Source organism: Kogia breviceps, chromosome 1 (assembly GCF_026419965.1).
Source record: "Kogia breviceps isolate mKogBre1 chromosome 1, mKogBre1 haplotype 1, whole genome shotgun sequence".
Lineage (NCBI taxonomy): Eukaryota > Metazoa > Chordata > Mammalia > Artiodactyla > Physeteridae > Kogia > Kogia breviceps.
The window spans coordinates 56,316,952-56,337,340 of NC_081310.1; the positions used below are offsets into that span (position 1 = coordinate 56,316,952).

At 50.0% G+C, this 20,389-nt stretch overlaps 1 protein-coding gene across 1 annotated transcript in view; it reads right to left on the bottom strand.

The window, feature by feature from the left end:
• Positions 1-218: 218 nt before the first annotated feature.
• Positions 219-20,389, bottom strand: part of CD247 (CD247 molecule) — an 80,224-nt gene continuing 60,053 nt past the window's right edge. The window contains exons 2-8 of the mRNA XM_059045976.2: positions 7,568-7,671; positions 6,386-6,442; positions 5,781-5,861; positions 5,134-5,166; positions 4,260-4,316; positions 2,693-2,734; positions 219-1,433 (exon numbers count right to left, since the gene is read on the bottom strand). Of these exons, the coding sequence (XP_058901959.1) occupies positions 1,368-1,433; positions 2,693-2,734; positions 4,260-4,316; positions 5,134-5,166; positions 5,781-5,861; positions 6,386-6,442; positions 7,568-7,671 (440 nt within the window). The 3' untranslated portion in view covers positions 219-1,367. The remainder of the gene's footprint in view (positions 1,434-2,692; positions 2,735-4,259; positions 4,317-5,133; positions 5,167-5,780; positions 5,862-6,385; positions 6,443-7,567; positions 7,672-20,389) is intronic.

A 20,389-nucleotide genomic window follows, 5' to 3' on the forward strand; every position in this document is an offset into this window, starting at 1 on the left:
CCATCACCTTCTCCTGCTTCCTGCATAAGGACTCCTGGCGTATCCGGACACCGTGTTGCCCCAAGCACAACCCCTGTTTGGGCCACTGTATGCACCCGGCTCTCCTGCATTTTCCAAGGAGCCATTCTGTTCTGTCCCAGCAGCATGCTGATCGCCTGATGACTAAATGACCATTGCAGGCTTGACTGCTGAAATAAAAAGCTTACGGTAAAGCAGCATTTTCACGGAAGCATTTATTATGCAAAAAAGTAAGGCTCTAGCAAACCAGTATAAATTAAGACCGAGCAGAGCAAAGAGGGTTTTCCATCCATAGCCGCATGCCCTTTTATCACACAGCCCTGTTCCAGTTAAGTCAGCTGAGGCTTTTCCCACTGTGCCATTGTCCTTTGGGATCTTTCTAGGTCTGAGTGGTGCGGAGTCTTCTTTTGAGGCCTTTCCCAATACGGCTGTGTCTTTCACTCAGTGTGAGTTGCCCAAGTGCCTGCAAAGAATGTGGTCTTGCTGCCCCCTCACCTTGTTCGTAGTCAGCCATGACACTGCTGTGTTCTTTCACACCGGAATCTTCACAGCTCGCTTCCCTGTGAGAGTGTGGACTCCGGGAGGGCAAGGCTGGGCTTCTTCATTTTTTGGTCCCCACAGGCCCTGGCACTCAAGTTCTATCATGGGGAACGTATGCTTGATTGCAGGAGGGCCCCCTCCTGCACCCCCAGGCCTCTGGCTCCCCTGCTCCCGCCCCTGATCCACCACTGCTTCCCCTCTTCAGCCACCAGTAGCTGCTACCTAACACCCCCCTTCCCCTGTGCCCTCACCCTTCACAGGGAGGCACCGCAGCCTCCCTGGCCCATCACCAGTTACCGTGGAATGATGGGCTACGCTGACAACAGAAGCCAAGTTTACAGCAGGAGCGAAGCCACTCAAATACTGACAGAACAATACAGACCATCAGAACACGCGCTAACATCTGCGGTTTCTCTGGGGACTTTACAGAACACAGCCTGAACTCCTTAGCTGTGTTTAAGAAGGAGGGTGCCCGTCTCCCTGGTAAGAGCCCAGAGCCACTGGGAACGAGGCCTGCCCACAGCCTCCAGGAAACAGAAAACCCCGGAACATGCTGCACTCCCAGCAGGCTCCTCAAGGACAGGGCCCGGGGGATGCACTCCCTCCCGGCATCCAGGGAAGAAATTCTGTGTGACAGTTTGGAATTGGATATGACCGCATGTTACAACTTGAAGCATCCCGATCATAAAGAAAAATACTTGGGTGGTGGAGAAATATAAGTGAACTGGGTTGTAAATACTTTATCCTGTGTCTTTAACAACCTGGGCATCTGCAGGTCTGGCCTGTGAGTGGTGAAATTCCAGGTGCTGTTAGCGAGGGGGCAGGTCCTGCATGCGCAGGGCAGCATAGGTGTCCTTGGTGGCCGTGCTGAGTCCCTGCGGAAAGCAAATCAGAAAAGAGGGGGTCAGGAGCTCTGTGTGGGCATGAGCCTACCTGGAGGCCAACAGGTGTCTGTTGCAGCCAGGCCTGTGATCTCCCGCCCAGCTCAGAGGCCCAGGAACTGTCCCCTCATGCCACAGGTGGGGCCTTGGCCCATGCAGCTGCAACAAAGATGGTCCTGTGTCCCACTGGGAATGACCTTAGTGCAATTCCTTCCCAGCTAAATTCTCACCTTCTCCCGGCTTCCCATGTACTGTGCCCTACAAAGTTGCCTGTCAGACCACAGAGGAAGGAGAATCGCCCAGCTGGAACACTGAGCTGGAAGTCAGCAGGGAGACCCCAGACCTGCTCCAGACAACGTACTGTCCCTGATACCGGGGCCTCCAGGAAGCCAGGGGGGAGACAGTGGCTCCTTGGCCTCCGCCCCACCGAGCCTCCTTCCCAGGCCATGCTACCACAGTTATGTTCTTTGTCAAGGAACAGGAAGGCTGGTCTCAATCTCACTGGAATGTCTCCCTCTCTGGTCCAGGAGACAGATTAACAGCAGTCACATGCAGTAAAATTTGGGGGCCCTTTTGACATCACTCTGAACTCAGGGAAGCCAGGTAGCCTGAAATTTTGGAGTCAATCAAGCAAGCCATGAACAGCCCCAGTGAGGCAGAAAGAACCAAGTAAGAACCCACCTGGGGATTATATTTTAGAGAAGTAGGTTGGCTGTGCTTAGTTTGTATAATTATTCACCCTGATCTGCAAAAACTAGGCACCTGACTACAATAGCATTTTCTTTTTAAAGTTATTTTTCTTAATTTGTCTAATCTTCTCACCCATCTCCCCATCCTATTAGGTGTGAGAATACGAGGCAGAGCAAGGCTTCTGCAAGGGCCCAGAGCAGCGGCGAAAGAGGTAGGAAGTGGCTTGTGTGGTGTCCTTTGCCTTGCATCTGCCCTTTGCTCAAGACCACACAGCCTCTGGGCAGCTGCCGCTTGTCTGCTGTGCCTTGTCTGCTGTGCCCAGTCCCCCCGGGGCTCCCACGGCCTCCTGACTAGAACCAAGTCATCTGCTTGAATGGCTGAATTCCAGCCCTGCCTCAGGGGCTGACTAGCAGAAGAGTCACCACAGGTCTGAAGGGGTGCCCTAGGCTTGCCCAGCCCAGCTGCTGACAAGGGCTGGCACTGCCAACAAGCAAAACAAGGGAGCCTGACCTTGGCTCTGGTTAGATGGTGCCACCCTGGGAAGAAGGGCCAGCAGCACTCACCTGGTAAAGGCCATCATGTCCCTTGCCTCTTCGCCGCTGGTTCTGTGGGAGTGAGACAAGAAAAGGCTAGAAAGTCAGAGAGTCAGCAGCAGCCTTCCTGCTTAAGAGTCCTACTCAAAGGACCCCCAGAGACTCAGAGGTGACTGTCTCCCAGTCAGCACTCGTGCCCCAGGAGAGAAGGGTCCTCGGGTCACCGGTCAGACCTTGGCCTCCGCAGAGTAAGCTGAGGCCTGGCTTTGATGGGGCCCAGGTTTGCTGTGCCTGACTCAGATCCTCATAGGGCATCAGCTTCTCAGATCTGGGAGGCAATGGGGCTGGCCACACTGCCACTGTTTGGAATACACAGGCCTCCCTGCACCTCTCAAAATTCTTGGCTAACTAGGAAAAACAGTATGGAGGTTCCTCAAAAAACTAAAAACAGGGTTACCATATGATCCTGCAATCCCACTCCTGGGCATATATCTGGAGAAAACTATAAATCAAAAAGATACATGGACCCCAATGTTCACTGCAGCACTATTTACAATAGCCAAGACATGGAAGCAAGCCAGGCAAAGAAAGACAAATACCAAATGATATTACTTATATACAGAATCTAAAAAAATTATACAAATGAACTTATATACAAAACAGAAACAGACTCACAGGCGTGCAGAACAACAGGCTTGTGGTTGCCAAGGGGGAGGGGGTGGGGGAGGAAAGGACTGGGAGTTCGGGATTAGCAGATGTAAACTATTATACATAGGATGGATAAACAGCAAAGTCCTACTGTATAGCACAGGGAACTATATTCAATCTCCTGTGATAAACCATAATGGAAAACAAGATGAAAAAGAGTAGAGAGATGTATGTATAAATGAATCACTTTGCCATAGCGTAAAAAATTAACACATTGTAAATCAACTATACTTCAATAAAACAAATTTTTAAGAAAATTCTTGGCTAATCATCAATGCTCACTGGGAACGGCAACTAGGTCGTGGGTACAAGCTAGGGCTGTAGAGTCTGTTCAAATTCTGGCTCCCTCATCACCAAATACGTGACCTTGGGTAAGTTATTGGACCTCCTGTGCCTGGCAGGTACACATTTCTCGTTGGGTTATTGTGAGAATTAAGTGAGACTATCTACCTGGTAAAGCACTGGCCAGGCCAGCTTTGTGGGCATGCCAACCTATGCAATCACACAGAGATCAAACTTAGAAGGGTTCAATGCTCTGCTCTCACTCTGGGAAATTCTTAATCATTTATGAACAAGGGGCCCCACCATCCTAAGTGCTGAACATATATTAGCACACATTATTCACTTGATAATTATTATTAACGTTGACAGACTTGGCCTGTTTTTGCAAAGCATAGACCAACTTAGTACTTAACTTGGTTTTTAATCCTAAAAGGGTCAGCACTTTCTGAGTACCTAATATACTATCAAATGGGTGACAGCTGGATTAACCTTTGCCTCTGGCAGCCACCACATGGACTTTTGCAGGTGATAGGCGGAAGGGATGGGACTCTTTGGAGCATCCCCCATACCACCCAATCCTTGGGAATGAAGAAAGAGCAACACTCACCTCGCCCTTCATTCCGATCTCACTGTAGGCCTCCGCCATCTTGTCTTTTCGCAGCTCCTGAAGAAGAGGGCGTGAGACACTGGTGTTACCAACTGATGTAGAAAACAGTGGGCTCCCCTACAAAAGGAAACCTCTGGACTCCCCAGTTGGTGTGGGGGGTTCCACATTCAAGGCTCCAGAGATTCAAACATTTCTGCCAATAACCAGCTCCAACCCCCCCCTCCTCCTCAGCCCTCTGGAATCTTCTCTGAGCTGCCAGCCCTTTGCACTGAGCTCAGAAGCTCAGGTGAGGTTCAAAAAGATAAGATGTGGAGTCCTAGCCAAAGGACACGCATGTTGGACAATGCAAGGGCTCACCCCAGAGCCCCCAGAAGCATTGATTTGAGCAAGTTGTCTCTTCACACAGCCAACACCATGGCTGTGCGTGAGCTGACTGCAGGAGGGAGGAAGAGTAGCTCTTTTTGCAGTAGCTTACCCTCTGCAATGGTCCCCTGTGTGGCAGACCCAGATCAACACCCAGGATGGTGAAATTTTCAACAAGAGGCCACACTCAGGACACTCCTCCGGCCCCTAGAAACAGCAGCCCCTCAGAGGGACTTGCCCAGCTTGACCTCGCTGTCCCCCCAGGTCCCCACCAGGCTGATCCGGGAACTCCCGCAGCAGGCTTAGGGGCTGAAGGAAGGAAGGCAAGCCAAGGGGCCTTCCTGCGAGCAGCCACTGCAGGCAGCAAGCAGGTGAGGCACTATTTGGCCAGGGAAGCAAAGGTGAAGTCAGGCAAAGACCACGGAGTAGGGAGCAAAGCCTTCATCCAGAGCCCTCCTCCAGCCCTACCCTCCAACTTTCCAATGAAAACTGTGCCACGTCATCTACTCACATTGTACACGACGTCACGGGGGTTCTTCTTCCTCTGCCAGGAGAGACAAGGGGAAGAAGTTAGAGATGGGGAAATAGGGATCCAGGCCAGGAGAGTTTCAGCGCCCTCCCCAGGCCCCTTCCCCACACCCTCTGTGGGCTCTGCCATCCGCCTGTGCCCTCCCCGTGCTCCTGCAGCTGTGCTCCGCCACTCACAGGCCCTCACGGCGATACCATGCCTCAGATTCCCTCGTACACACGGACACACTCTCTCACACCCAGGCTGAGCTCTGCTCTTAAGAAGACCCCACTCGGGCCTCCTCCACCTCCTCCCCTCCCCACAGGGTGTGGAGTCTACAGCCGAAAAGGACAGAGTTGCTGGGAGCCGGGCTATAAGGGCCTGGTTGCTGAATTAATGTGTGTGAGGCCCCTTGTGATGCAGGAGGGAGCCAAGGGCATAAGGAGGAGAGGGGCAGCGGCAAACGGGACCCCCATCTGTCTGCATGGCCAGGCCTCTCGCACATCAGGGTCCAGCATAGTGGCAGAGTGTGCTGGCATTGAGAAGGCCTCTCCTCACTGCCCAGCTGAGCGCTCACACACACTCTCTCTCACACACACACACACACACACACACACACACACACACACGCAGAAACAGCAAGGCCCTACCGGTTTCCCCCCCATCTCAGGGTCCAGGCCCCCTCTCCTATCCAAGACGTCATACTCCTCTCTTCGTCCTAGATTAAGCTCCTGAAACAGAGAGAAAAGTGTCAGAGACCGAAAAGAGAAGCTCAGGAGGATGGGGCCAGTAGGACTGGGAGTTCCTTGTGGGTGGTGGCTCCACCGGCTACCGTCATCTCAAAGAACTTATTACCATGGCGGCGGGGGTGGATCATCGATTCAAAGTCCCATTGCACGGAGAGCGTGAAGTCGCTTCTCCACCAAAGGGAAGATTCTACACTTTCCTCCTCCACCCCACCCCTCCAGCCTGTGAAACCGCTGCCAGGCGGGGGCTCGCTAGGAGCAGGCGCTTGCCGTGCAACACACCGCTAGCGCGCCGCATCCTCAGAGTACCCCCCGCCCCGAGGCAGGCACCATGACTATCCCCGTTTTCGGGGTTAGGAAACTGAGCCCCAGGGAAGAAGTTAAAACAACCTGCAGGACTGACAGCCGCGGACGAGACCTACAACCGAGCCCTGGCTGCTGTTTTCCCCACGTCCCAGCAGAGGACCGCACTTTCTCTAGACCGGGCTCTACGGGAGAGGCGGACTTACATTATAGACCTGGTTCTGGCCCTGCTGGTAGGCGGGGACGTCGGCACTCCTGCTGAACTGGATGGAGAATAGGAGAGAAAGCGTGTTACTCTCTGAGCAGGCAGCCTCGCTCCGCTCCTCGACGGCCTACGGCGCGCGCCCTGCCTGCGGGGGGACTGGGTCCTTGCTGGAGCCGATGGCGCGGCAGCTTCTTTTCTGAGCTCAACTGTCCTTACACCTCCCAGAGGTCAAGCGCAGCCAACGCAGGGGCCCGCGGCACCGGCCGCAGCTTCCGGTCCCTGGCCCTCGCCCTCGCGCGTGCGCAGAAGCGCCGGGCTCGCAGGCCGCGCCCCCCTGGGTTCCGGGAGGTTCTCCAGGCCCCTTCCTCCCAGGGGCTCGGAGGACACCTCGAGGATGGTGGCCGCGCAAGGTCCCACCTCCTATCTTGACCTCTGCAGCAGGGTGCTTTCCGTGTGGCACTGTGTCCTGAGGACCTGCCCCGGGCGCATGGCCTCTATCTGTTTTCAGTTCATGCCTCTCAGCTGAAACTGCACGGTTTTGCAGATTAAGAGCATTGGGAACCACCTGAGAGATCATTTAGGTCAGCGTTCTTTTGCCGAAGTCCAAAATGCAAAAGAGAAATGGGTTGAGGCACGGAAGTCATAACGACTGGGGCCTCCGTTCCGGAAGTCCTTCCACCCTCTGCCCATATGCCACAGCCACCCCCAGTCCCAGCCCCTCCAAGAAATGCAGGGTCTGCAGGGCACTAGGTGAAAACCCATGCTCTGGGCCAACCCTCCCTCGTACTGGTAAGCAAACAGGTTTGAAGACACCGAGCATGGGTCAGAAGTTGGACAGAAGAATCTGGAAAGAGATCTCCACCTCCCTGCTCTTCTCTGCCTGAAGCATAACCCCCTTTCCTGCCAGCAGAAACCCTGCCCTGGGACGCTTTGATGTTCACACATCTGTATGTCTCCTCACTAAGGGGCCAGCACTAGGCTCACCATCGCACTCTGTCCCACTCAGCCAGACATCCCCCCCATCCCCACCCCCACCCCCGCAGTGGGCACACTTGGCTGGTCCCTGCTTTGCCCATGTACACCAAGACTCACCCACGCTTGAGACTTTCTAGCACCAAGGCCCCATGAACCTCCACCGAGCTGGGGAGCCCATGCCCTCCCCCCAGAGCCCAGTGGTACCCACCTTTGCTCTCAGGAACAGGGCAGTGACAATGACACCGTAGATGAAGAGGATCCCATCCAACAGGTAGCATAGTTTAGGATCGAGCAGGCCGAAGCTCTGTGCCGCTGTGTCGAGAGATGAGATTGGTCAGCCAGGTTCAGGTGACAGAACATATGCCCTCACAACCCCCGGGGGCGGGGCGGGGGGGTGTCCCCTGAAGGGTCAAGGAAATCACAACAGGGTGCTGAGTCCACCTCCATACCCCACCTGCACAACCTCTCTCCCCACCTTGGACCAGCCCTTGGGAAAACCTAACCTGCCCCAACAGTGGACATGGCACCCGGTAGGGCCACAAAGCCTGGAAGGCAGGAAGGTGAATGGAGGGTGAAATTGTCCACTGTGCACTGGGCGGCTGCCTCACGGCACGGGAGCCCAGCTGGGTGTGAGCCCCATCTGAACCACGCAATCCGGAAGCCACCCCAAATTACTACGGGGCCCCTAATCCCTACTGCCATAACAACCTTGGTCAAACTGTCCTATGCAAACTGGAGTACAATGGAGTTGGCGAAAGAGGTACGGTAAATATTCTTGCTAAGTAAAAGCATTTCTACTTGAAAGCTCACTGAACTATGAGTGAGAAGACACGGATTTCAGTCTAGACTGTTCTTCCTACCAGGTATGTGTGCAGCAACTCAGGTGTAAAACGAGGCGTGGTAGGCGTCTCACTCCGCCCCTGCCTGGTATCAGAGAAGCAGCGGTCCCGCGGCCACAGTCTCTCCCGGGCCCGCGGCGCCCTCCCATGGCCGCCTGCAGGACTACGTCGGGTCTACGGGAATGGGATAACCTCCACAGCAACAAGGTATCATCCTTACTAGTTTTGTGACTTGGGGCAGGTTATTCACCCTATTTCAGCTGCTTTGTCTGTTGACCAGGGTGAAAACTGTAACATTTCTTTAGTGTTTACTCGGTGCCGGACACCTCTTTGATGTAATAACTTGTCCTCCCAACAGCACCACAGGTCCACACGGAGGCACAGAGAAGCTCAGGTTTCACCAGGAGCACGCGCACAGGAAATGAGAAGCAGCCCAGGACAGCCCAAGCAGCATGTCTCCCCTCCTTTCCCCCACCGGCTTCTGCTACAAGCCCTGATACAAGGCTGCTCCAGAGTCCCCACCTCTGCCTCGTGACTCCCTCTGTCCTCAAACCTTTGACTCCTTCCCTAACTCAGGGGCCCTCCTGGTGGCTGGGCAACTGATCTCTTTGTAAACTTCCCATAGCCCCTTCTCAGAAACCATCCACGAGCCAGTCTTTCTGAGCGAAGTGCAGCCCTGACTTAGCAGCCCAGGTCCAGGCCCCAGCACACCTTCTCCCCACACTGCCCCTCCTGCTCTACCCACCTGCCTTTGCTGGGGCTGGTTCCTCTTCCCCGCCTACCATTGCTAGCACCACCTGCTCCACTCAGCTGCTGGAATGGGACTCAGGTTCCGCCATCACAGCCCCTAGTGGGAATTCAGTGTGCTGATGGATTGCAGGGGCCTGCATCCCACAGAGCCATCTACAGCCATAGTGTGTTGGGTTATGAAATTCCCCTCCATCTAGGCTGGAGTAAGTGCTGGAGAACAATGGCTGCATCTTCTTCATGCTTGCCTCTTCCTTCACCCCCAGCATCAGAGCACAGAGCACAGGGTAGACGTCTATTCATTAGATATATGGAATTTTCAGGGAAGATGGCCAGGCCCCCTACACGAGGTTGGCCTGCCTTCTGGCCCTGAGGCAGTGCCGGAAGGCCCTGCTGACCAAAGTTGGGTGTCCAAAGTCCTCGAGGAGACAAGCCAGCCCCCAGCAAAGGCCACCAAAGCTGGGGTGAATGTTTTTTCCTTTTAGGACTGGAGAGGAGGTGACAGCGGCAATTTATGGGGGTGGTTGAGATTCAGAAAAAGGGTTGGGAGACAATCGCTCAGTTGCCTGTCACATAAAATGAGAACAGAAAAATTACTGGACAGTAAATTTATAACAAACAAGAAGAAATATTTCTTGGTGTTGTGCAGAGCCAGTGCAGTGGAGGAGGGGATTGGGCGCCTCCCCCAGAGATAAGTAATAGAGAAAAGGTTTTCTTTCTTTCTTCCTTTTCAAAGAGCAGCATGATTTTATGACCAAAGACAAGTGTGCTGTGTGTGGTTTGGTCAAGGAAAGGGTATCAATAGCCACACGCTACCTAGGGTAGGAAGCTTCCCTCAGCCTAGTCTACCTGTGCCCGTGCAGGGAGGAACGGGACTGCGGAAGGCAGTGATCATCCAGAAAGCTCCCTGAAGGTACCCAGGACCTAATTCAATTACGCGACTAAATATTTATTGGCCTTTTGCTTGATGTCAGGGGATATTGACATAGAAAGAGCCCTGGATTGAGTATCAGATGTGTTCTAGTCCTTCCCCTGCCTCTAAGTAGCTGTGTGGTCTTGGGCAAGTCCCCTCCCTTTCTGGGCCTCAGTTTCACCATGTTTAAAATGGTGGATAATCATGTCTATCTTAAGGGTGTGGTGAGAATCAAATGAGAGAATGTATTGGTAGGTGTTTTTGTAAATTTCCTCCATAAGGCTAATGATGTCTAGCATTTGGGTAGGGTCTTCTGAGTCCATGCTCTCATGGAGCTTATGGCTTAGCTCATGAGGCCACACCCAGGGTGGAGGGGCTTCCCTTGAACAGCAGGCAGCTTTCCAAGATGACAACTCAAAGGCAGAAGCCATAGGGCTTCCCTGGTGGCGCAGTGGTTGAGAGTCCACCTGCCGATGCGGGGGACACGGGTTCGTGCCCCGGTCCGGGAAGATCCCACGTGCCATGGAGCGGCTGGGCCCCTGAGCCATGGCCGCTGAGTCTGCACGTCTGGAGCCTGTGCTCCGCAACAGGAGAGGCCACAACAGTGAGAGGCCCGTGTACCGCAAAAAAAAAAAAAAAAAAAGAAAGAAAGAAAGAAAAGGCAGGAGCCATAGACACTCCTGGTTCCAGCTTCTTCCCAGCCCCCCACCACCCCCAAGGCAGAGACCTGTTCACCTCCTTCCGTGAGCCATTTGTCATGCTGTTTCTATCCCCATCACATTCGATCCCAAAGAGAGGTATTTAATGGGGTTATATGGTGGCTGTTTTCCTAGACAAGTGGAGAAGCTGTTTTACTTCATGCCATCCCCTGTCCCAAGTCCACAGCACCCCAGAGAACCCCAGCATTTGAACAAGTACCCAGATACGGACTGCATGTTCTCACTCTCAATCCTGGCTGCATATTAGAATTAGCCCACTCCCTTATGCCCCCAGGCTCTCATTTAATTGGTCTGGGGTAGGGCCTGGGTATGAGCATGGCCAGTGTACAGCAGGGTTGAGATTCAGAGCTGCAGCATGACTCGTGTGCAGCCTTCCATAGTGATAAAGCCATACCCTATAACAAGTATAAATTCCATGCCAAACAGAGACAAAGAACAAAACTAAAGACTCACATGCACTGTAATTTTTGTGTACTTCTGAACTGTGTATTATTGAACTTCTCTAAGTCTCGGTTTCCTCATCTGTAAAATGGGGATAGTAATATTACCTGTCTCATCAGGTGATTGTGAAGCTTAATTAAGATAATTATCACGGGGTGCAGGACCTGGCATGTAATAAGTGTTCCATACATCAGCCATTGTTATCACCATGATTTTTTTTTTTTCCAAATCACCACCAATACATTTATTTGAGGAAGAAAGGGTCAAATCATACCAAGAACTTTTAAACTGGGTAGGACTAGGGACACTGATCTGCCTAACTTCTGGGTGTTCACAACTGCACAGGTAGCCAGATCCTGCACATGAGGTGACACCGATTAAACCAATGAGCATTTGATGAGAGGATGCATTCTAAGCAGTCACATGATTTCCCATTCAGGACTGCCTTTCCTTCATATCAGAAAAGTAGTGTTGAGGAAAACGAAGACAGAACCTAGCAGTAGCCTCCTAGCCCAGGCCTGGACATGATGGTGACCTTGTGAAAGGGGATCTCACCCTATTGACAAAACAGGAGACCCTATTTACAAAGCAGGAAAGCGATGCTCCCAGCTGAGCTGCAGGGTGAGAGCTGGGGGTGGAACCTGACCCCATGATCCTTTTCCCATCCAACCTGGGCCTCCACAAGCCACTCCGTGGGCCCCTGCACAAGGCAGACTCAGCAAAGCTGAGTAAGGGAATCCTTCCCCAATTCCCCAGCCCCAGTCCACATTACCCGGGTGCAACGGGTGACCCAATCCACGGGCCACAGCCCCAGGCTCCCTGGACCCCCGCGTCTGGACAGACACATGGCAAATACGGAAACTGAAGCCCAGCTGGGCTGGAACACATCTAGGTGCTGCAGGGTTGGAGTGGTCTTACAGGTGCTCCAGGATCAGGCCTCACGCCAGGTGGCCAAGCTGAGACAGAGGCGATTTAGAGGTGATTCCAGTTACTCCAGGGCAAAGCACGACCCTAATGTCACCTGGAGAAAAAGCAGGCTGGAGCTTCAGAAGAGCTGGCCCTCCATACTCAGGTACTTCTCGCAGTGGATCTGAGATTAGAACACTGAGGACAAAAGGGGACCCAGCCTGAAGCTTGTGTTTGCTCATAGCCAGGAGACTGCCTGCCAGCCTGCGCGCTGCAATCCCGAGCACAAACTTGGTGCCGCTACAGATGGCCAGGGCCTGGCTGAACCGGGAACCTGGATTCCAGGTGTTTCCCAGCCCCCCTGTCATCACACTGTCATCCATCAAGTAGGCACTGGTGAAGTAGGCCGACAGCATGATAAGCTGGAGCCTTCCTGCCAGGTAGCAGGTGTGAAAGGAAAATCAAAATTGTGTCAGCGTTGCTAAGAGAGCTCTCTAAAATGGAGCCAGGAGACCATTAAGAAAGTGTGACTTATGCACGTCTCAGCCTGGATGGAATCTGACCTTTTGACCTGATGATGTCATCCAGAACACCTGCCAGAAACTCAAGATACTTTTTGGACACTTACCCTAAAATAACACATGACAGTCTATCTACTTATGGGACCCGCACTCTAGAACAACTTGAGATTCTTTAAGGACAAATAGTTTCCAACTCATGTCAGAATCAATCATAGTTCTCTCCAGGCAACTCTTAACAGCCTGGTGGCTTTTTGTCTTTATAAGTCCTTGATGCTTTCTCTTCCTCTGAACACTCTTTCAGGGTTACCTGAATCTGTGTCTCCCGAATTGCAGTACTTAAGACCCCAAATAAATTCTTTCCTTATTTGCAACCTCCTGCATTATATTTTGGTTGACACAGGATGCCTGGAACACGCCCTGTGAGACTCCAGGGGAAACCAGAGTCAGATCACAGCATATCTGTCCATACGTTCATTGCCATCAAAAACATTATGAGTCTTATTAGTGAGAGTGAGCCCAGCCACCTCTATACACCCTTTTGTCATCTTCATAAAAGCCCTGAGTTCAGAAAGTTTCATGGCACTGACCATTAACAGGAAGATTCTGGGGCCCCAGAAGGCAGCCTAGAGGAGACACCTGCCCTTACAGGGTCTGGTTTCTCTGGGTGAGATGTATTTGAATTGTGTTGTTTTTCTGTCTCTCAGGCAGACTGTAAGCTTCCGCTAACAGAGAGAACAGGACTTAATCAACCTGGCCCTGCTGTAGCCCGAAGCTGCAGACACACACTGGTACCCATCTCCCCCTCCAGCAAGTCCTTTTTAGGAGCAGAACATCTGCTGAACTCCCTCACATCCAACTAATAAGGATACCTCCCATTTGAATCCCGATCTGTACTTTTAAAATGACTTCCTGTGCCTGATCAAGTTTGATTCTCTTGAGAGCCCAGAAGGTAGGCAGGGTGCAATTACTGAGTCCAATTCACAGGTTGATAAACTGAGACCAGAGGAACAAAGTACCTCCCCTGAGGATACCTGCAGATTAGCAGCAGAGGTGGATGGGATTACTGAGTCTCCCAATTCCAGGTACTTGTCTAACCTTCCTGCCTTAGGTGCACCTCACGTTTAGGTGTAGGACACAGAGTTTTCGCCTAGCTCTGAATTCGCAGCCCTTACTGTTTGCTGGCTTTTGACACTGTCACAGCAGTTTGTGAACTTTTCACATCGTGTCTCCCTCCCGGACAAGCCCTGGAAAGCACAGATGATGCAGTTTGGTTTCACTTGCTTATTTCCCCTTCTCACCTAGCACATATGAGGCCACTTGAGAAGAGGAAAGAACATAAGCCTTAGAGCCAGAAAGGCTAAGATTTAAATTCTGAATCTGCTTCTTACTGGCTTTGTGGTTTGGGACAGCTTTCTTAACCACTCTGAGCTTCAATTCCTCCATCTGCAAAAGGGGTTTTAATAAGACTGACTTCACAGGATAGTTATGCAGATGAAATGAGTAACAGTGAGTGGAGAAGCGCCCTGCCTGGTGGCATGTGCTGAGCCCAGGGGTCTCAGGTGACCTTCTTTGCCACAATAGAGGCTCTGAAGGTACAAGTAGCAGCAGCGAGAGGACCAGGACTTCCTGCCCCATCAGGCCATGGTTGGGGACGGAACCTGGTCAGCTTCCCCAGCTCAAGATGGAATGACCCACCTTTCAGGGTATATGAGGATAAAACCAGACAATGCATATGTATAAAGTACTTGGTATAAAACAGGAGCTCAATAGTGTGTGGGTATCCTGAGAACTCCTGGCTTCACCAAATGATAACGAGGCAACTTACGTTTGCACTGTGTCCAGTTTAGAGAACTCTTTGTCCTTGTGTTATCTGGTTTAATCCCCACAACAACTCTGTATGATATGGGCAGAATGACTGCCAGTTCTATGCAGAGGAGGAAATTGAGTCTCAGAAAGATCGCTCAGCCAGAAAGTTCCCAAATTTCGTCTGATGCAAAGTCTCTCCACTTTATCCTGGTGCGTCTGGGGTTTCTCTCATTCAGAGAGCTTCTTACCTTCAGTAAGAGTTTCTTCTCTAATACCTCCAGCCTCTGCTTGAATAGCTCAGGTGACCAGGAGCTCACCACCCATCAATTACTGGTGAAGAGCTCAAATTTTTTGAGCTTTTAAAAAACAACTTTGGTCTTTGTTCTGCCTCCAGAAGCACAAAGAACACAGATTCTCCCACGTCTATCGGGCCTTTAAAATCCCACCCATGGGGCCTCCCTGGTGGCGCCGTGGTTGAGAATCCGCCCGCCGATGCAGGGGAGACGGGTTTGTGCCCCGGTCCGGGAAGATTCCACATGCCGCGGAGCGGCTGGGCCTGGGAGCCGTGGCCGCTGAGCCTGAGCGTCCGGAGCCTGTGCTCCGCAACGGGAGAGGCCACAACAGGGTGAGGCCCGCGTACCGCAAAAAAAAAAAAAAAAAAAAAAAAATCCCACCTATGACCAGCTTGTCTCTGCCTTCATACGAAGTACTTTAGCATCACAGCAAGAGTTAATTCTTTGAAAGTAAACAACTTGAGACCTGGCTCTGCTGCTTAACTAGTTGTGTGAACACGGGATAATCATAGCTACCTCCCAGGGTGAGTGAGGTAAATGGGACGGGCTGGTAAGCTCTCACTACATAGGAGCTAATGGCATCAATACTAATAGCCTATGACTCAGGTAGGAGCAGCTTCCAAGATTCTTATCTCCTTTGGCATCTCCAACCTTGAGCCCAGGGTCCTGCTGCTGTCCAGCCCCACCTCCAGACTCAGACACAATCGGTGATGACACTGCAGGCTAAGACTTTAGAAAACAGGAAGTCATGTGTTTTCAGGAAGGCAGTGGCAGAGCAAAGGGGGTACCTCTGCTGGTGTGATGCTCAGCCTGTCGACCGCAGCCTCCTAGGCACCCAGGGGAGGGCCTGGGGAGTTGCTCTGTTTCACTGAGCGGCTAACTTTCACTGCAGCAGGAAAAATATAGGCTAGACACACAGGGTAATAGTTATAACCACTAGCTGAAGATTTATTTTGTGCCAGGAAGCATGTGTGAGTTTTCTGATTTGATCCTTACAGCAACTATGATTTTACAGCTGGGAAGTCTGAGACTTGGAGAGGTTTAATAACATGCCTCAGGTCTAGAGCCAGGATTGAACCCGGGCCTGTTTGAATCCATAATCCAGACACCATGTGGTCCAGAGTCCTAACCACCATTTGGTAATACCCTTGGACCACTTACTGGTCTTCAGGGATGGGAGAAGGGATCCTCACCAGGCTGTGGAGACCTTCCTTCTCAGAGGATCCATATTAGTAGTTGATGTCCTGAGCTTACAAATGACCTTCTTTCTTGGAGTAGGCAAGGGGCTGAAAGGCCTAGGGGGTTAACAGGTACAGCTGACCTGCTGTCAAATGTGAGGCCAGGACCCACACTGGCCAATGCCCAGAGAGGCTGACCCACTTGGAGACATCCTAATCACCTTGACCTGCAGAACAAGTCTATGTCATTTATCAGTACCATGTAATTTATTGCTAATCACTTTAATTTGCCAGTCTCCTCAACTCCCTCCTCAGTGTTGGATTTCAAATATTCATGTTTCATTGTAAAGCTAATCATCTGGTCACAATCATCTACAAATGATTTCCCCATAGGCAAGGATTCTAAGGGAATAGGGGAAAAAGGGAGCTGTTTGATTTCATAGAGATAACAGGACTATAAGTAAATATCTCCCTTTCTCTATTTTTATTTCTGTTAAATTTGTTGTGCTTGTGCAATAATTTAAAATTTTTTTCTGTGATCACTTTTTATTTTCAAGTAAATCTACTCATTATAAAAGTGCAGGAAACTAGAAAAAATCAAAATCATCCATAATACCACGTTCAAACACAGCTACTATTAACATGATGGCAGGGCTTCCCTGGAGGTGCAGTGGTTGAGAGTCTGCCTGCCGATGCAGGGGACACGGGTTCGTGCCCCTGTCCGGGAGGATCCCACATGCTACGGAGCGGCTGGGCCCGTGAGCCGTGGCCGATGGGCCTGCGCGTCCGGAGCCTGTGCTCCGCAACGGGAGAGGCCACAACAGTGAGAGGCCCACGTACCGCAAAAAAAAAATAAATAAATAACATGATGGCAGATTGCCTTCCAAAGTGTTTGTTATTTATAAATTGTAATCATCCTACATAAAAAGTTTCCCTGAAAACATTTTTTCAGTTAGCGTTATAATTTAAAAGTATATTTCCATGTTATTTCACATATTCATATTTCATGTTACTTTATAGTTTTACTGAATATTCTTTTTAAAGGTTATATCCTAATCCTGCCACTATTTATTTAACCATTCCCCCATGGATGGCCATTTGTTTCCAATTTTTCACCATTGTAAAAAATTCTGTGATGAACCGCTTCATTCCTAAAGCTTTTTATAGGTTTAGAATTTTGTCAGTAATATTTTGAAAAATGAAAGCTAAGACACCTGGTCCAAGAGAAAAATCAGCTAAAGATATAAAAGTAGGCAATTCTCAGAGGAGGAAAAATAAATTGCTTATAAGCATATAAAAAGACACTAAATCTCACTACTGGTCAGGTAAATAAAAGTACAAAATGACAAAGAGATGGATCCCGTTTTTCATAGCTGGTTAGAAGACCACAGCTGTGAAGGGTATGGGGAGGAAGGGAACTCCTGGCAGAGCGACAGCAGGTGCAAAGGTCCTGTGGTGACCCCAAGCCTAGTGTGTCTGAACAGAAAGGAAGTGGGTGTGGCCAGGGTGGCATGGAAGAGGGATAGTGCTAGAAGATGAGGTTAGAAGGTGACAAAAGGGTGGGGGCATTAGTTAGAACCTCTTTGGTCAGTGGATTTTACTTTTCATGAGATGAGGAGCAATTGCAGGGTTTTCTCTTTTTACAACAAATACACATTATTTTTGTAATTTCAAAAACATGAATACAATTTAAAAGAAAAAAATTGAAGCCATTTGGATAAATTGGGTTCACAGTTGCCTTGGGCCCTTGGATTGGCTGGAGATGCAAGACAGGTGAGCTGCAGGATGGGCCTAAGATCCAGGCTGCACTCCCAGGGGGCCAGCCTGCTCTGTGAGGTCCTCTGCAATTTGCCTTCATCCACCCGAATGTAGTTACTTTATCTTTTTCTGCCCTCGTCCCATAAACGAAACTATGGTTTCCACGCAGAGAGTGGTTTATTTCTGCTGAAGGGATGGATGCAAATCCATTCATTCTTTTTTTTATTATTATTATTATTTTTAATTTTTTTTTTTTTTGCAGTATGCGGGCCTCTCACTCATGTGGCCTCTCCCATTGTGGAGCACAGGCTTGGGACGCGCAGGCTCAGCGGCCATGGCTCACGGGCCCAGCCGCTCCGTGGCATGTGGGATCTTCCCGGACCGGGGCACGAACCCGCGTCCCCTGCATCGGCAGGCAGACTCTCAACCACTGCGCCACCAGGGAAGCCCAAATCCATTCATTCTTTTGCTCGCTCATCGTTCATTACATTTATGACCACTAAGCCTTTGTTTCTGTTATGGCTGAATTGTGTCCCCTCAAAGTTCGTACGCTGAAGCCCTAACCCCCCAGTACCTCAGAATGTGATTGTATTTGAAGATAGGGTCTTTAAAGAGGAAAGTAAGTTAAAATGAGGTCTTAGGGTGGGCCCTAATCCGTTTTGATTGGTGTCCTTATAAGAAGAGGCGATTAGGACACAGGCACGCACAGGGGGAAGACCACATGAAGATACAGAGAGAAGATGGCCACCTACAAGCCGAGGAGAGAGGCCCTTAGAAGAAACCAACCCTGCCAACACCTTAAGCTCAGACTTTTCAGCCTTCAGAACTGTGAGAAAATTAATGTCTGTTGTTTAAGTCACTAATTCTGTGGTACTTTGTTATGGCAGCCCTAGGAGACTAATACAGTTTCCTTCTCTGAAAACAGCCACCATAATTCCTAACTTCTGAGTCATTGTAAGGAGGGGGCATATTGCATGTAAGCAAGAACCTAGCACAGTGCCTGATACATAGTAAGTACTCAAAACTCCGTGATAGGCCATCGTTATTAGCAGAAGGTGCAGACACTGTGCTAGGCAATGGGGAGCAAGTAAAGATACAGATCCAGCCTCACAGCTGAGTAGGGCGGTGAGCAAGTAAATGGATCTTCCCATTAGGGGAGATGCACTGGGTGCTGAGGAGACCCCAGGGAGACGACGCCCTCATCAATGCTCTGGGAGTAAAACAATGACAGGCAGTGATCTCCCTTGGTAAGCAGAATTCACATTTCAGTTCTTTCCACCTTCCCAGCAGCCTCTCAAGGCCCACGGACCAGTCTCTCATTTTAGTGGACAGCACTTGCTCTGTACCAGGCCCAGTTATAAGCAAGATATATACACACACACAGAGAAATATATTTATGTATATGTGTATATATACATATATGCATGTATGTATACATATACATCTATATCTATATCTATCGAGAGAGAGGGGGAGAAAGAGGGACTCATTCTTCCCTTTTGCTGCCAGCTTGGACCCGTGGCTTTCCTGGTTGACTCCAGGGATTGACACTATAACAATTGTGGTCATACCAAACATTTGCTCTACACTTTCCAGTTACAGAACTCTTTTACGTTCTTGATTTCATTTGATCCTAACAAGAGTGAAGTGAAGTGAAGCCAGGCAGATCTTATTTGCTCCACTTTGCAGATGAAGAGTCTGAAGGTCAGGGAGGTGACGTGACTCTCCTGAGGTCCCGAGGTGCAGGAGGAGCAGAGCCTGGAAGAGAGGCCATGTCTCGCCAGGCCTTTGTTCTTTCACACGGCACACAGCCCACAGCCCTCTCATTATGCTCTTGAACGTTAGCACCATTTAAAAGAAATCCATTCTAGAGCAAAACCCTCATGTAAAAATTCCAAGCAGGATTTTGCCATTTCTCTGAGACTTTAATTTATTCTGCAGATAAGCCCTCACAGTATGCAGAGATATATGCACAAAGATATTTATTGCAACATTATCTGCAGGGAGCAGAAAAAAGAAAAAAAAAGAAGAAGAAAAACAAGGTAAACGTCCACCAGCCAGAAACCAGATAAATAAATTTTGGTGTATTCATGTATGGTAGTTCAAAAAAACAAACACAACAGATAGTTCTGTGTGTGCTGCTGTGGAAAGATCTTCAGGATAATTAGGTGAAAGGCAAGCTCTGGAATGGTGTGTTTAATATTTGTGTATAAAAAAGAAGAGGTATATTATGTAGGCTGCATATGTATACTTATACGGACATAAAAACGTATCTGGATGGAGTTTCTGTTTGGGATGATGAAAAAGTTCTGGAAACATTCGTGATTATAATAAATCTCTCCATTTAGAACTCTAGTTTCTGTAAACATGGTTTGTGCTTTTCAGTGTACAAGTTTTTGCACATAATTTGTTAAGTATATTCCCTTTGTTTGCGGAGAAGCCACTGGCCAGGAGAAAATATCTTTGAATCACACACACATAAAAGAGGATTGAATCCTGAATATATAAAACTCTAAAATACATAAGGAAGTTGGGGAGGGAGATTGCTCTGTATCCTGTTTGTGATCATGGTTACATGAATCTACCCAAATTTTTTTTTTTGCGGTACGCGGGCCTCTCACTGTTGTGGCCTCTCCCGTTGCGGAGCACAGGCTCCGGACGCTCAGGCCCAGCGGCCATGGCTCACGGGCCCAGCCGCTCCGCGGCATGTGGGATCCTCCCGGACCGGGGCACGAACCCGTGTCCCCTGCATCGGCAGGCGTACTCTCAACCACTGCACCACCAGGGAAGCCCTACCCAAATTTTAAAACTCAAAGAACTACACACCAAAACTAGTATATTATTAATTATTATTACTATTAAGTGTGTAATTTCTTTAAAAAATAAAAAGTCTATAAGACTGTAAAGAA